The sequence below is a fragment of the Anabrus simplex genome, chromosome 3, assembly GCF_040414725.1.
Source record: "Anabrus simplex isolate iqAnaSimp1 chromosome 3, ASM4041472v1, whole genome shotgun sequence".
Lineage (NCBI taxonomy): Eukaryota > Metazoa > Arthropoda > Insecta > Orthoptera > Tettigoniidae > Anabrus > Anabrus simplex.
The window spans coordinates 28289077-28307156 of NC_090267.1; the positions used below are offsets into that span (position 1 = coordinate 28289077).

The window sequence follows — 18080 nt, forward strand, 5'->3', positions numbered from 1 at the left end:
CGCACCATTGAACCCAGGACCCACACCACCAAACCCAGGAACAACCTTCACCCCCTCCACCCCACTCAGCCGAGACACAAAATACCCTCTTCCAAATACTTCTACTAAATTTACTCTCGTCCCAGAACAGACCACCACCACCACCACCACTTCCTCACTTACCCAACCCATTAACCTAAAACATAACCAACCCCCCCCCCCCCCCCACACGACAAGTAAGACAACACAAACATTCTCACTTCCTTAAAGCTTGGGCATAGCCGAGGCGGGACGGTTACGACAATGCTGCTTTCTCACAAGGTTAGTATATACTAACCTTAATTAACGGTGTCAATAACGACAGGCACGCATGCTTGTCAACAAACCAGCGACAAAGCCCCGTAACGCAAAGATGAAGCAATACTAAGCTTGGCCAATGCATGGATGGGTCACCATGGTCTACCACTTGTCCCTGGAGCATACATTTACTAATTTAATTAACACCTCAACCAAGCAATCACACACCAGGTGCGAATGACAGAATCTATCAACAAACCATACCTAACACAACATAATACAGATTTAAACAATATTATTATTATTATTATTATTATTATTATTATTATTATTATTATTATTATTAACTCACATAAATTTATTATTTTTATACTTATTTCCCTAAAGAGACCAGGCGAGGAGCGGTACAGGTGAAGTCACCCTAGGGTGCGTTCACTGTACTATTTGTCATCTTCCCACTGTGCGCTTTTTCCCCGTAATTAAGAACTTGAGTATCAAGTGAACACCGTTCTACTCCTCAGTCCAGAAACAGTCATGCTGTTTATGAGTGGTAAAATGTTCGTGTTTTTTTCCTTTAGTAGTTTCAAAGAAAAATTGCACTGAATCTGAAAATTGTTAACTTTCGGGGATGAGTTTAAAGAACATTCTAGTGCATTGTTGCTCCATATGAGGGGTTATCTGGACCCTCATCCATTTTCTCGTCTAGTTTTCTTTTCACACTCCTCCTTTAGCACCTTGCACTCTTTTCCACTCGTCCGGTCACTAGTTATGAATGCTTCGTGAGTGTGCACACTGACTTCTCTACAGAAAGAAGGCACTGTCGATATAATGAACTACGCATTATTAATAGCAAACCTTTCTTACAGCAATAAGTTTCGTTCTGTTACTTTGGCTATGTCAAGTTATGGAACAGAATATGTTGTGTACATACTTAGTTTTGGAACAGAACGGGAAATTGAAGGTTTAATATCTTAGGAATAAGAAGAGTTATGAAACAAAACATTATCAGGTATTAAATAGAGAGCCCCAAAAATTATAGAACTTAAAATATTCCATTTTTTAACTTTTGTGGATATGTTGAGTTTCGGAACTAACCGACTCAGTTATAGGCTCTTGGACTTAAACTTTCACATTACCGCCACTGATATATTTCCCATATTTTTCACTTTATCAGTAAAAGGTGCAGAACAAAAAGGTTTGTAAATGATATTCTAAATATCTTTGTCATGAGTAATTTTCCTCTAAAACCTACTGTAAGAAATATACTGCTGAATTTCTGAAGCAATTGCTAGAGATAGGTGAAGTCGTTCTTTTCCTGGAACAGTTCCTGTTTTTTCTGTTACGGAAAAGTACGATGTTCCAAACGACAGTTCCAAAATAACAGCCCTGGTTTAGAAAGTGGGGGAATATGAAATATAAACAAATATGAGTTCGTGTATGCTAATTCAACCATATTATTTCCTCACTGCGAGTTCATGCTTTCTTTTAGAGTAGTTTTTAAGGTAGTTTAACCTAAACACCTATCTTCATCCAACGGAAACTAGGAACAACATGAGCAGGATCGCAGGAATTCAGAGCAAATAGTTAGCTGATGACATGATGACTTAAAGAGACTTAGTTTCATAGACGAAGCCGAATCTGTGGACATAGAAATCTGGATTGAGTGACGTAGGCTAAGTCTTTCACATAATTACATTCACTCATCTCACGATTGTTATGATTTATTCTAGCACCTCTAATTTACAAAATGCTGTAGATAGCACAACACAAAGAGCCGTAAACCGCGGTATAATGTACTAGTAGATGACCATGTTCGTGTTTAAACACAGTGAGTATTAAAATTATAAAGATTAAAAATCAGTGTCATGCATACTTATCGCGGACTCACTGTCTGTCGAATTGCCTCTTACAAATTCGTATTTCGCGGATTCCCTTCCCTATCCCCTGTTTATTGCTCCCAATGACTAGTTCCAAAGAACATCAGAAACATTTTAGAGGACTAGCACTCATGTTCTCCCAGAGTCGGAACAATCAGCCAACCAGCGGAGCTTCAGAGATTCTCGAACACCTAGACCAGTCCTGCTGGAGTGCCGGTGAGACTCATTTCGGAACAGGATGTTGCGGCGTACTGTTCATTTAAAGAACAGTTCCGAGTCCGGAACAGTTCAAAAATAATTTTTGTGTTATTTCTTTTTTGCCCAAGATTCTACTCCCTATATCCTAAACGTAACTGCGAAATTTCATGAAAATCAACTAATTTCTCTCGTGATGCTGTAACAGACAAATATAATAATAAAAAAATAAATAAAAACTGAGAATGGCTGGTCGGCCCGCGTGCCGACCACCTGGCTAACCTCTGAAGTCTTATCTCGGCTCTCTGTATTGCGAACTGCAGTGACATTGTGGAACAGCGCGACGCAGTGGGAAGTCTTTCGCCACAAGACTGATATCGGCAAGTTTACAAGCGGAGAGGTACACTTTCTCTCGATAATGAGTAACAAACGCTGTCAGGATATTCTTCAAGTTTCTTTCTACATTCTTCCCATATGTGGTGCACACAGCTGTTGAGAGTCCTGCTCTTGATTAAACAGGACAATTCCCTGGATGATAGGATCAACCGTAACACGATTATCTTAGTCGGGCTGGGTGGCTCAGACGGTTGAGGCGCTGGCCTTGGCAGGTTCGATCCTGACTCAGTCCGGTGGTATTTGAAAGTGCTCATGTCGGTAGATTTACCGGAACATACGTGGTGGTGGTGGTAATTATTGTTTTAAGAGGAAGTACAACTGGGCAACCATCTTCTATGTAACACTAATCAGAAGGAAAAAATGGAAGGACTCCGACACCTTGAAAAATGAAAATATCGGCCACAGAAAGACAAAGAGCACGAAGAGCGTGAAAAATGAAAGACTCCCTAGTGCTATAATACTGTCGGCGTCGGAAAAGAACAAGAGTTGACCAAGTGATGAAAGTGAGGAGCCTGGCACGAGTGAGTGGAAGAAATGCCAGGACTCAGCTTAGGGCCCTATAGCCGCCAACCCACGCTCCCAAATTGAGAGCCCCTGGGGCCTACCAGTACGTAAAAGAACTCCTGCGGGACAAAATTTCGGCACTTCGGCGTCTCCGAAAACCGTCAAAAGTAGTTAGGGGGCGTAAAATAATAACATGATTATTATCTAATTGTGGTCTTACCAGTGACCTATACGCCCTCTCCTTTACATTCAGACTACAACCTCTAAATGCTCTAACAACCACGAGAAGAGAACTGCAATCATTATTACAACTTATTTAATGTGATTATCGAAACGAAGGTCTTTCCTTATATTAACACCTAGGTACTTACAGCGATCCCCATAAAGTACTTTTACTCCATCAACACTAATTAAAACTGACAGGACTTTTCCTCTTGGCGATACTCGTGTTTTATTTGTTCTGACAAGATTAACACCAGGTGGCGTCCTGTTACGTTGTACGTCTGCTGTTGGGTGAAAGGCTCTTCTTTAAGAAAGCTTCATGTTATTTAAGCTCTATTCTTTTCTTTCATTCCTGAAATTGATAAATCGCATGGTATTTTTTTTTTGTTTTACGTCGTACCGCCACGTTTAGGTCTTATGACGACGATGGGATAGGAAAGGCCTAGGAATGGGAAAGAAGCGGCTGTGGCCTTAATTAAGGTACAGCCCCAGCATTTGTATGGTGTGAACATGGGAAACCACGGAAAACTATCTTCAGGGCTGTCGGCAGTGGGGTTTTTGAATCCTTTGCTGATGACCTGACCTTACTAGCAAACGACGTGCAAGAGGCTACTATGAAACTCCAAACACTACACTCAATATAGCGGTTAGAACAGGTCTTCTGATCAACATTGGAAAGACCGAGTTCGCCAAGACGCCCCTCGAACAATGAGAGTCAATGACACCAAGCATATGCAGTGAAGTACCGGTACCTTGGAGAGTGGATTTCAGAAGGCTTTAGTGATATGGTTGCTCTCGAATAGAGGAGAATCAAACTAGTCAAGGCATACCATGCCTGCAGGAAACTGTACGCCTCAAAACACCTATCAATGAATGTCAAACTAAGGCACTACAATGCAATAGTCAGACTGTCAGTCCTCCACGGAGCAGTGTCTATCTCTAACCAAGAAGACCTCACTAGGAGCCCTCGAAGTACAAGAAAGGGAGTTCCTATTCCTATATTAAACATAACACTGTACTGTGGGGATGATCTAATCTTAACTGATTGAATGCAACAATATAAGCGTTAGTAGGCGTTAGGAGCATAAGAAAGTACGTATTAGTGAATATTTTTATACTTAAATCTCAAAATCGGTACGAGCAAATTATTGTTTGCACCATTATGTCAATGGAAAACATTTTGTACTTACGAGAAAAAAAAGAAAAGGAACTGTTCTCATCTGCACAGTATTCGAAATAGTAATTCGTAACATATGTACCGGTACTTGAAGAAGTCAAAATGATGATAAGTTATACATGAGTCAAAATATGTAAAGTGGCCTATATTTTGCCAAGATTACTCAAATGTGAAAAATTTTGTATTTTGGCTATAGGTAACTTTGCAAATTCAAATTATAATAAAAGTAGTAAACATGAATTGTATGCAAAATCTATAAATCCAAGTTATAAATTAATGAAATTCACGTATAATATACAAACAAGAACAAACTATTAAACATGACACACATATGGTATTATTTTATTTTTAAATAATCACTTTTTATAAGCATACAGAAATATTATAATGTTGTTGAGCCAATGTAAGATTTTTCAAAAACGTGTTAAACTTGTAATAATTATAGCGACAAAAATTCGTTTCCTCCGTTTTTAAACAACAAATCGGGAGGCTGTGGGTTCGGATCCCATGGATATCCAGTTGACCATTTTTGTTCTGTACTTAACATCTCTTCAACACGTACTAAATGTACGTAACACGACCTAATAGGTTGAAAGTCGGTTTCCAATACAATGCAGTCGTGAAAATTCAATAATCATCAACAAAGCTCTTTGTCTCGCGATGCATGCTCGCGGTATAGCATGTGCTGCCCACTATGCCGCAGTTAATTTAACTCGTTCATTTGTAAAAGAAAAAAAACATTGCTCTGAAATGTTTGTGAACAATGTTTATACGATTAAAATTTATTTAATAACTACAAATGTATCATTTTTATTTGCTGTTGGTGGTGATTATTGCTTTAAACGAGGTTCAACTATGCAACGTCTGCCTTCGTAGCGTGCAGTAACTGTTAGGGCTATTAACTGCCGTCATCGGAGGCCCTGGATTCGATTCCCGGTGCTACCATACATTTAAGAATGGGAGCAATCAGATGCTCGATTTGATCACTTCTCTTCCAATGCCTCTTAATTGTCCGGCTCCAGAGCTAAATGGTTAGCGTGCTGGCCTTTGAGTTCGATTCCCGGCAAGGTCGGCAATTTTAACCACCACTGGTTGATTTCGCTGGCACGGGGGCTGGGTGTGTGTGTCGTCTTCATCATCATTTCATCCTTATCACCGAGCTCGATAGCTGCAGTCGCTTAAGTGCGGCAGTATCCAGTATTCGGGAGATAGTGGGTTCGAACCCCACTGTCAGCAGCCCTGAAGATGGTTTCCCATTTTCACACCAGGCAAATGCTGGGGCTGTACCTTAAACAAGGCCATGACCACTTCCTTCCCAGTCCTAGCCCTTTCCTGTCCTATCGTCGCAATAAGACCTATCTGTGTCGGTGCGACGTAAAGCCAATAGCAAAAAAAAAATCATTCTCATCAGGAGGCGCAGGTCGCCTACTCGTGTCAAATGAAAAGACCTGCAGCTGGCGAGCCGAACTTGACCTCGGACACTCCCAGCACTAAAAGCCAAACGCCATTTCATTTACCTCTTAAATTCGTTACCTTAGCTTGTAGGTGTACCCTGTTTTTGAGTGGCAGTCCATGGTTCCTGGTTGTGGTTATTAGGAAGTACCGAGTGAACTTGGTGATTTTTTTTTTATTTTTTTATTTGTGGTGTGATATAGATAAATAATTCAAATCAAATTATGAACATTCCAGGTGTGGGACACCGTACGAAATGTGCGCTGCCTTTGGGAAGGCAACATCAATAAAGCGCTATCTGTGGATCTGAGTGTCGACATGTTGGAGCAGGAAATTGTCACCTTCAGTGGCGATACAGCTGTGGCCACCCTTGATATACAGGTAAGTCATTTAGGTGTATGAATCAGCAGCACAAAACTAACTTATTTCTGGTCCGAAAGGTTAGCAAATATGGACACCATCTGAGATATTTCAATGGTTTAGAACTCAGCTGAAACCAACCATGCAGAATGTGTCTGAAAGCACTCCAAGAAGGTACCGTAATTCATTGATTATGACAAAAGTAGTTTAAGTCACTCTAGAACTATGACTACGGTACTTAATGGATGTCAACATTGAGATATTTCGTTCATGAACTTTGTTGTGCAAATATTACATAAGATGATGCAAAATTACTACTGTCACCGCCTTCGTGTAGTACAGGCCGTACAGGAAGCGTGCCAGGCCCATCTGCTGGTCGATTAGGGCGGTCTAGAATGTTGTGAATGTAATACATAGTAATTGGATAACTGCGACTGTTGAGAGACAGGCGTTTATTTTAAAATATATTGCATGCTTGTTCTCTAAATTTATCACATCAGGATTTACATAAGCAGCTTTTACTGGGAAAATGAGACCTTAGAGTTTAGGTTAGGTATGTTATTTTAATGCGGTGAGTAATGTAAATTCAAGGAACGTAGGTAATGCTTCTTGTGGAATTTATTCACTGAATCGTTGCCATATAGCATATTTTTGTGGAAATATGTCAGTGATTTAAATAAGTTGCCACAGTGCCAAAACGTTGTGCGCATCACGAAGAATATTCAACTATACAAGTGATACACAGTGTACACGAATGTTCCAACGAGGGCAAGAGAAACTTACGGAAGACGAAAATCCTAACCGAAAATGTAACTATTACGAAGAATGGAGGAGTATGTTTAACTCATTTTCCAGAGCTGTAGGAAGCTCTTGACGTTCTTCTTGTCATGTAGATTTATGGCAGTGCCTTTTATTCTTGAGAAAGTACAATCATAAAGGTAACATAGATGATCATTGATCAGTTACCAACTGAGCCTACATTTGTTATTTCTTGGGTTAGGTAATATTGAGAATGTGCAATAAAGGCGGAATGAAGTCCAAATTATAGAACTGAATGCAATTTATAAAACCCAACCTTCTGTTAAATGATTTTGGTATAGCTATACATACAGTTTAAACAATTAAAATTCAACTATTGCTAGTAGACAATATTTACGTACGGTATTACAAGTAATGTAACTTATTTTCTTGAAGGATAGTGTCAAAAGTCCCAAGAAAAGAAACCCACGATCATCTAGAGGTATGGTGGCACAGCATTATTATTATTTTTATTTTTGTACGTTCGTTGTCTCGATATTTGTATTACTGCATAATAATTATGATTTGGTGGGTAGGCCTACCTGAATAAGTACCTAATACAATCGTTATGATTTGACTACCTACTTTGATCACATTTTAACTCTACTTCTCCTAAAATTACCTACACCTGACTTACGAGATATCAAACGATTACAGGTGTTAAATGATCCCACTTGTTCTATTAATACAACATTTCTTAACTGTAAGGCACATAGGTATCATGTGCTTCCATTCCGCGAGTCGGACAGAGAAAACTGTTCGCCTCTTTGCGTGACGTCATCCGAGCGACAGTACGGCCTGTACATCAAAAATTAAATTCCCAGAAGGGAACCATATTTTAAAATACCATGATTAAACATTATTTATCACAAAGATCCGGTGTGTATTTCTCATTGAGTAACGTAATTTGTTTTGTTGGCACTAAATGTAACAAACCAGTGAGGCAGACGTAAAATTGGCAACATTGTTTTGATCTGGTTTTGACACGAATATGTCCCATGACTGGGGATCATCCGAAAAGTTGTGTGGCGGAAGTGACGTCACATTATTCGCTGCCATAGGCCTTGGTCGCCAAAGAAGCTTTGTGAAATGATGAAAATAAATCGTTCGTTTTCGATATTTGAGTTTCTTTTACTGAAAGGCATATTCATGATCATTAGCTTTTTGTAAAGGGAAAAGTTTATTTTTACCAATACTTTAGGTATATACTGGAATTGGGTCGCTTCCATTTTAATAATAATAATGTAAAAAACTTAGCAAGATATTTTTGTTGTATTTATAAGCTGAAGATGTCTTTCAATATACTTGAAACTCGAGTACCTGAAATGGAATAATTTGTGATAAAAACTACATCAAAACCTATCACGTTAAAACTTTCATTAAGACAGCGATCACAGGATAGGGTTGTAGCATTACTTTATAATTATCTTTCTATATTCCAGATGGGACGCGGACCATTTGCTCCCAAAGCTACAGGATTGGTGAAGATTGGTGAGGACATGACTCTGGTGGTATCTGTTGAAGGAGATCCAGGTTTCGATATAGCGGTCAGTAGCAACTCATAATCTGCTCAAATAATTTTGTTTTTGTATCCAAGTTTTGAATTTTTGTCCCACGGTTTGTTTTTATTTCAGGCCAGGCAAACAAAAGTCAAATTTAATGTAAGATTCAGTTGAAGTTTTGTCAGATGGATGCATCATTCATGAAAATGACAGAATATTATTTTACCAAAAAAAAAAAAAGGAAAAAAGGAAAAAGAGTCTCCGTTGCTCAGGCGGCAGCACATTGGTCTCTCACCACTAGGTTCCCTGTTTCAAATCTCGGTCATGCCATGTGAGATTTGTGCTCGACAAAATGGAGTCGGGGCGGGTTTTTCTCCGCTACTCCAGTTTTCCCTGTCATCTTTCATTCCAGAAACACTCTGCCATATTACGGTATTTAATTTCATCTGCCAGTCATTAATCATTGCCGTAGAGAAGTGCGACACACTTCGGTGTCCGGCACAATTCGTATCCTCGCCGCTAGATGGGGGCTTCATTCATTCCAGTCCTGACCTGTTCAAATGACTGGAAACAGGCTGTGGATTTTCATTTCATTATTTTACGAAACTGAGTGGTTAAGGGAAATAGTGACTGTATTTGCAGGTCCTGCCTCTCACCTGGACATCCGAGGTTCAATTTCTGACAAGGTCAGGGATTTTTACCCGGATCTGAGGGCTGGTTAAAGGTTCACTCAGCCTATGTGGGAATAATTGAGGAGCTCTGTCATCTCGTAATCTGCAGAACTTTGTCGTGAGCAGTAGTCACTTGGGAGGCCAAAGCCTGTCAAGGCCGTAGTATCACGCAGGTGGGGAATGATAAATTATTTCATCAGCGAATGAGCAAGTGGTAGTATAGATGGGGCACTAATGATGAAGACGGCACAGAACCAGTTCCCGAGCTACTGGTACTGGAATTAACTAATAAAGGTTAAAATCCCTGATCCGGCTGAGAATCGAACCCAACGGTCAGCACGCTAACCATTTAGCCATGGAGTCGGAATTAAACTCGTGTCTTCATCCCGAGGTAGTGCAGCTCTTTTCAGGCACATCCCCAATGGAAGGGAGCTCCATATAACATTTCAACCACATTCCAGCCCTCCTGCCATTCTTAAATTTCTGGCAGTACTGGGAATCGAACCTGGTCCCCCGAGGAAGGGAACTAATAACACTAACCGTTACAGTATGGAGGCAGGCAAGAAGACTAAAAATAAGTTATGAAATATCTCCGTAATGTGAGTTCACAGAAAAATGGTATGGAATAAACATTGTAAAATAACCAATTTCAAGGCTTTCATGGCCTGGTACTCTTTTTGTTATGACAAATCAGAGATATTGATGATTTTAGATTGGTGGGGGTGCGGGTGGGGGTGGGGTGTAAATAGCACATTGGCTTAGCGTCTGGCTTTCAGCCTGCATGGCCAAGGTTCAAATTCTGGTCAGTACCAGGCTGAAGTTTTCACCTGACATCAGGAAAGGGATCTGACCTTAAACACCAGGCCAAAACTAAAATAAGTCTGACTCTGGCGACTTTGCAGTATGGTAAGCTGAAGAAAATTTTGATGATTTTAGGTCTTTACTGGAGGCTGCCTAACCAAAGTAGTAAAGGTATGGTCGTGTTACTTCGAAGGATGTGGGTTTGATGCCCTGGTAATTTAAAGGGTAGCTGTTTGCTTCTGGAGAAGTACATGGCTCTGGGATTCACTCAGCCTACAACAGAAATAAATACCAGCTTATTTCATGGCGACTCAGTCAGCCAGGCGTAGAGTTAACCGTTCTGTCCTTCTTAGCACCAAGGTTTTGCATATTCATGGTCTGTATGGAAATAGCTTTAACATTTCATTTGTTTTTCTCAAGTTCATTCTCTTGTATGATCATTAAAGCTATTCTCTACAATATAAACATAATGAAATTTTCAGAAACATACTGAAGTATGAGTCCAGCTGATTGGTTGATTTGTCAGTGGACTGGCCTTTGGTTCCGAGGGTCCCAGGTTCAATTCCCAGCTGGGTCATGGATTTTAACTTTGTTGGGTTAATTCCTGGGTGTTTGTGATTGTCATAACACACATTTTCATTTACATAGAAGACATGACTACAAGACTAGGAAATTGAGTGGTTGAATGAGTGGCTACATTTTTAGCAAACAGATCTCAAAGAATTAGAGTAGGTGAAGCATTATCTGATCCTGTAATGATTAAGAGGGGTCCCACGGGGTAGTATTTCTTATATATACATATAATGACATGAGTAAAGATATGCAATCGTAGATAAGGATATTTGTGGATCATGTATGCTGTTTAGCATGGTGAAAGAAGGATTTGTAAGCTACAAAAAAGTTAAAGATGACAAACATGAAATTCTAGGTGTAAGGCTCATTTCTAAAGATAATAGGCAACTTGATGTCTTTGAAGTGTACAGACCGGGAAAGGGTAGCACTGACGCTGATTCGGAATTATTTGATAATAAGGTATGTGGGAAATGACATGGAAAGGAATGTCTAATGTCATGTCTAATGCAATCAGAAAGAATGCCTTCCCAAAGCTTACATGCAATGCATGTCAAACTTACTGGCCTGTAAGTTTCAGCTTTATGTCCATCACCCTTTCCTTTATACTCAGGGGCTGCGATAGCAATGCCCCATTCATTTGGTATAACTCCTTCATACAAACAATAATCAAATAAGTACTTCAGATATGTTAAAATATCCCAACCCATTATCTTTAGTATATCTCCAGAGATCTTATCAATTCCAGCCGATTTTCTAGTTTTCAACTTTCATATCTAATTGTAAATGTCATTGTTATTATATGTAAATTTTAATAATTCTTTAGCAGTTCACCCTCTCTATCTGGACATTATCCTTGTAACCAACAATCTTTACATACTGCTCACTGAATACTTCTGCCTTTTGAAGATCCTCACATTCACACTTCTCTTGCTCATTAATGAATCCTGGAATGTCCTTCTTCTTCTTCTTCTTGGAACCTGTTTCTGCCTTAAATTACTTATACATATCTTTCCATTTTTCACTAAAAGTTGTATGATTGCCAATTATGCTTGCCATCATGTTATCCTTACTTTACTTCTTTGCTAGATTCAATTTTCTAGTAAGTTCCTTCAATTTCTCCTTAGTTCCACAGCCATTTCCAACTATTTCGTTCGAACTTGCACCTCCTTCTTAGTCTCTTTACTTCTCTGTTATAATATAGTGGATCCTTACCATTCCTTACCACCTTTAAAGGTACAAACCTGCTTTCACATTCCTCAACAATTGCTTTAAATCCATCCCAGAGTCTGTTTACATTTTTATTTACCATTTTCCACCGATCATATTTACTTCTTAAAAACTCCCTCATGCCTGTTTTATCAGCCATATTGTACTGCCAGGTAGTCCTACTTTCAAGACCTTCCTTTCTATTACATTTATTTTTAACTACGACAAAAACAGCTTCATGATCGCTAATGGCATATATTACTTTTCTCTATAGAACGAGTCTGTTTTTACCAGCACCACGTCCAGGATATTTTTCCCTCTAGTTGGTTACATCACTTTCTGAATCAGTTGTCCTTCCCATATTAGCTTATTTGCCATTTGTTGGTCATGCTTCCTGTCATTCGCATTACCTTCCCAATTTTTGTTTGGTAAATTGAGATCACCTGCTACAATCACATTCCTTTCCATATCGTCTCACACAAAGCTGATTATCTTCTTCTTCTTTCCCTTTATGCCATTAGGTGTCGGGGAATTTTAGCCATTTATTAAAGTTTTTTCTGTCGTGCACCATTCTCTGAATATCACCCAGGGTCTTCCCTTGCTTCCTGATCAGCCCCAAGATGTACTCCTCCCAATCAATCCATGGCCTCCCTCGTGTTCTTCTTCCTGTTGGTCTGGCTCGCCACACCTGCTTCACTTTCCTTTCATCTTCCATTCTTTCTAGGTGACCAATCCGGCCCAATCCTCTCCTCTCAATGACATTCATTATTGCTCTGCATTTAGGGCAGTCGCCCAGGTGGCAGATTCCCCATCTCTTGTTTTCCTAGCCTTTTCCTAAATTGATTTCAAAGAAATTGGAAATTTATTGAACATCTCCCTTGGTAAGTTATTCCAATCTCTAACTCCCCTTCCTATAAATGAATATTTGCCCCAGTTTGTCCTCTTGAATTCCAACTTTATCTTCATATTGTGATCTTTCCTACTTTTATAAACACCACTTAAATTTATTCGTCTACTAATGTCATTCCACGCCATCTCTCCGCCGACAGCTCAGAACATACCACTTAGTCGAGCAGCTCTCCTTCTTTCTCTCAATTCTTCCTAGACCAAACTATGCGACATTTTTGTAACGCTACTCTTTTCTGGAAATCACGCAGAACAAATCGAGCTGCTTTTCTTTGGATTTTTTCCAGTTCTTGAATCAGGTAATCCTGGTGAGGGTTCCATACACTGGAACCATACTCTAGTTGGGGTCTTACCAGAGACTTATATGCCCTCTCCTTTACATCCTTACTACAACCCCTAAACATCCTCATAATCATGTGCAGAGATCTGTACTCTTTATTTACAATCCCATTTATGTGGTTACCCCAATGAAGATCTTTCCTTATATTAACACCTAGATACTTACAATGATCCCCAAAAGGAACTTTCATGCCATCAACGCAGTAATTAAAACTGAGAGGACTTTTCCTATTTGTGAAACTCACAATCTGACTTTTAACCCCGTCCATCTCACAACATTTTCGATTGGCTCCTGCAGAAGCTCATCTCTCACTGTGGTGTTGCTAATATGGTTTCTTCAAGTTTTGCAGCAACTTTCTGCAAATATCTCATCTCAGCGGCGACCAAACATCTTTCCAGTTTTTTATGCACTGTCCAACTCTTTGCACCATTAAGGAGGGTTTGCAGGTACATGGCATGATATACCTGCATTTTTGTGTTTCTAATAATTTTTTTCTTCCCTATGATTGTGTTGTTTATGCCATAGTAAACTTGATTAGCTTTTCTAAATCTGTTGTTTATTTCTGCCTCCAATTTTCCATCCTCTCTGAAGATGTTGCCCAGGTACTCAGTTTGTTTTACTTGCTCAATAACCTCATTGTTCCGCTTGATCTGAAGCTGTACTTTTTCTCCTTTGGTGAACTGCATGAGCTTGGTTTTGCTCGCATTCACCTCCATCCCATGGTCCTGGAAGCCATAAGCCCATTCAGTAAGAGGTTGTTGGAGAACCTCCTCTTTCCCAGCCAAAATCAGAATGTCATCTGCATAGACGATGAACTGGACATATACTGGTCTCATGTTCCAGTTGCCAACCTTCATTCTTTTATTTCTTCTTTTGCACTGCTTAATGATTTGGCTCATGAAGATCACAAAGAGAAGAGGGCTCAAGCTGTCACCCTGCTTTACTCCCTTCATCATTTCAAATTCCCTAGAGCATTCACCTGCTATTCTCACCACTCCTTGGACTCTGTTGTACATGCTCCTAATGCAGTATAAGAGAGTCTTGGTTACCTTTTCCTCTTCAAGTGCTGCCCAAAGCTGTTCCCTGGAGACTGAGTCAAATGCGGCCTTTAGGTCGACAAATGCAACTAGAACATTGTTCCCATGACTAAGTCATTTCTCTATAACAGTTCTTAGTGTGTATATACGGTCATGTGTTCGTTGATTTGGCCTGAGAGCACACTGTTGTTTTTCCAATTTTCCTCTACTTCTTGTCTCAGCCTCCTCTCCTGTATGCGAGAGTATATCTTTCCGACCACACTGGAAAGACAAATTGCTCGATAGTTTGCACAGTCCAGAGTGCTGCCCTTCTTATGGACAGGAAAAATAATGTTCTGCTCCCAATCCTTTGAAATCTTCTGAATGCTCCATACTTGTTGGCAAATCCTGCATCCATTTCCCCACAGCATCTCCTCCATACTTCATCAATTCCGGTAAAATTCCATCCCAACCAGCTGCCTTGCCCACCTTCATTTCAGTGGTAGCCTTTCTTACTTCACTATGCGTAATTGTCTCCCCCTTCTTCTAGTTCTTCTTCTTCCCCATTACCGGAGTCGTCCTGTGAATTCTGGTCTGCATGGAACACGTCCTCATAATAAGTGCTCCACGTATCAAGAATGTGCCATGGCCTCATTTGGATCTTCTGGTTCCTGTCTTTAATGTTTCTGATTCTCTTTCTAATTTTGCCTTGGAGGGACCTTAGTATCTTCCAAAACTTCTTCTAATTATTTCTGTATTCCTATTCCATTTCCTTACCAAATTCCTGCCAGTTCCTTTCTTTTGCCTCTTGTACTTGTCACTTAACTTCATTACATGCTTCAACATAATTCTTCCAGTCCTCTACCCTTCTTGTTCTCATATACTCCTTCCATGCTACCTTTTTCTTCCTTATACCTTCCTTGACTTACTTAGTCCACCACTTTGTTTGTTTCCTTCGTATGTTTAATGTAGTTTTTCCACAGATCTCTTCTGCTACTTTGATAATATTCATCTTAAATTCCCTCCATCTCTCTTCTAAGTTCCAGCCTCTCTCGGGTTCTTCTTTCTGTTTGCTGAAGTTTTCCCCAACTTCTGCACATAATTCTGCCTTACCTCTTCCTCTCTGAACGCAGAAATTCTTATTTTCTCAAATCGAAGATGAAAGGGTGTGGGTGTAGCCTTAAACCTTGTTTTCATAACCAGAAGCCGATGTTCTGTACTCATTTCTGCATTGCGGAAGACCCTTACATCTAGTGCTGCATAAGTCATGTTCTTGGAGTAACAAAAGTAGTCAATGCAAGTCCTTGCTCCTCGGCCTACTGCCTCAGAAATTATTTTATGGATACTTTTATGGAGGAAAAAGTGTTGCCAATCCTTAGCTCGTTATCAATACAGAATTCCAACATTCTTTCACCATTGGTATTGATGGTATGTTCTGCTTCATGTTGGCCCATACATCCATGTCCACGATGTAACCTGTTTCCAATCCTAGCATTCCAGTCCCCCATCACAATAACTTGTCTACTTCTTTCCCTTGCTTTGTTTATAGCTTTTTGCACTTGATAAGATAATAAGGTATGTGGGAAATGACATGGAAAGGAATGTCTAATGTCATGTCTAATATAATCAGAAAGAATGCCTTCCCAAAGCTTACATGCAATGCATGTCAAACTTACTGACCTGTAATTTTCCGCTTTATGTCTATCACCCTTTCCTTTATACACAGAGGCTACTATATCAACTCTCCATTCATTTGGTATAGCTCCTTCATGCAAACAATTACTTCTCCATTTGTTTGACTATTTCTACTTTCTTCCTTGACAGCGAGGTCACATTCCAAGTACCAGTTCTCATATACCATTTCACACCAGATTGTTTCCTTGATAACCGTCTGGCTACTCTCATGTTTCTCTGAATAGTTAATTTCGCTGCCTATGGAAGCTAGCATGATGCGGGGGCTGCCCTCTTAGCTGTCATGCCAGCCCATTTTCTGCCAGGGTATCTTCCCTTAGCTTTTGGGGTACTCTCCCTATCTGCAAGGCAGCAGTTTGTGGTTCACAGTTCCTCTGCCTACTCCGTCGTTGAGGTTTTTACAAGGTTCCTTCTTCCACCTTCGTAGCCATTGACTGCCAACTTCTGATGAAATTATGTGCCATTTCTTGCACAAAGGCTTCATCTGGCCTCCAAAAGGGGAATTCTTCTGCCCATAGCTATTGGTCCCCCTTCTGGTTGTCAGGTTTGGTAATGGCCGCCTGACCCTTGACCAGACATTCACAGGTTGTACCGTCTACTGTCCCATATGGTAGCAGGATATTCCTGACCTGACCGGCTAGCTAATTATTTTATCAAATAATTCTGAATCAGCATCAGCACTACCCTTTCCTGGTCTGTATGCTCCAAAGACATCAAGTTGCCCATTATCTTTAGAGATGAGCCTTACACCTAGAATTTCATTTTTGTCATCTTTAACTTTTTTGTAGCTTACAAATTCTTCATTCACCAGAATTAATACCCCCCTCCTACCATTCCTATCCTGTCTCTACGATACACATTCTAGTTCCGTGAGAATATTTCTGCATCCATTATATCATTTCTCAGCCATGATTCAACTCCTATTATAATATCTGGTAAGTATATATCTATTAAATTAATTAATTCTATTCATTTCTTTACAATAAATCTACAGCTCAACACTAACATTTTTGTGTCATCCCTTATGTTAGGGGTCATAAATAAAGCATGAATAAAATTCCATCACATACTAGTTCAAGTTCACCTTGATGTGACTGTGCCATGTCTAGCAATAAAACTGCCTCTTTTTTTTTTTTTTTGCTTTACGTCGCACCGACACAGATAGGTCTTATGGCGACGATGGGACAGGAAAGGGCTAGGAGTGGGAAGGAAGCAGCCGTGGCCTTAATTAAGGTACAGCCCCAGCATTTGCCTGGTGTGAAAATGGGAAACCACGGAAAACCATTTTCAGGGCTGCCGACAGTGGGGTTCGAACCTACTATCTCCCGAATACTGGATACTGGCCGCACTTAAGCGACTGCAGCTATTGAGCTCGGTAAAAAAAACTGCTTTAACAGGCAGACTCTTCTTTTTCAAAAACTTTTTAGATTCAGGCAAGACAACAAACATGCACATGATCTCAGTTGAGGGGGCCTACAATACAGTGATATGGCAGGAATAAGCAGGGAATGAAATACTGTAGAAAAATCATTTCAAATTTGCAAATATGAAATTCAAATAACACTCGGATTTCCAAGACTCAGATTTGCAAAACTCTCCTGCAATCCTTCTCTCATCCTCTCCTCAAACACATTATTCATCCTAAATGTCCAAATATCTGGCACCAGTTCATCATGGACTATATCAGTTTCCACCTCCTCCTCATCTTGTACTTTCATTTGAAATATTTATGTTTTTGATGTGATTAAAATGTTTAGATTCTGTTTATTGTTCCTTCTATTCTATAGGTACATGAGTGTATCGCCCGTGATTCAACGGATACCAACACTATTCAGTTAACTGATGAGAGAGGTTGTATCCTGCGACCTAAACTGATGGGTGCATTCCAGAAGACACGTGACACAGGCAACACTGGAGCATCTATAATTGCTTATGCCTTCTTCAAGGTAAGTTTAAATTTAGCTTTACAAATAGTACTAACACTCCAGTATACTACATTCAGATGGGACATAAAAAGTTTCCAGTCTGTCAAACACACAAAATTTCAATCAAAATTAGAACACTATAAACATACCTGTAATAAACACATACTATTGAACAAAGAACATCCTCAGAT

At 39.8% G+C, this 18080-nt stretch overlaps 1 protein-coding gene across 1 annotated transcript in view; it reads left to right on the top strand.

The window, feature by feature from the left end:
* Window positions 1-18080, top strand: part of LOC136866624 (uncharacterized) — a 173517-nt gene that overhangs the window by 127888 nt on the left and 27549 nt on the right. Inside the window, exons 7-9 of the mRNA XM_068226781.1 lie at window positions 6337-6480; window positions 8700-8804; window positions 17752-17910. Coding sequence (XP_068082882.1) covers window positions 6337-6480; window positions 8700-8804; window positions 17752-17910 — 408 coding nt within the window. The remainder of the gene's footprint in view (window positions 1-6336; window positions 6481-8699; window positions 8805-17751; window positions 17911-18080) is intronic.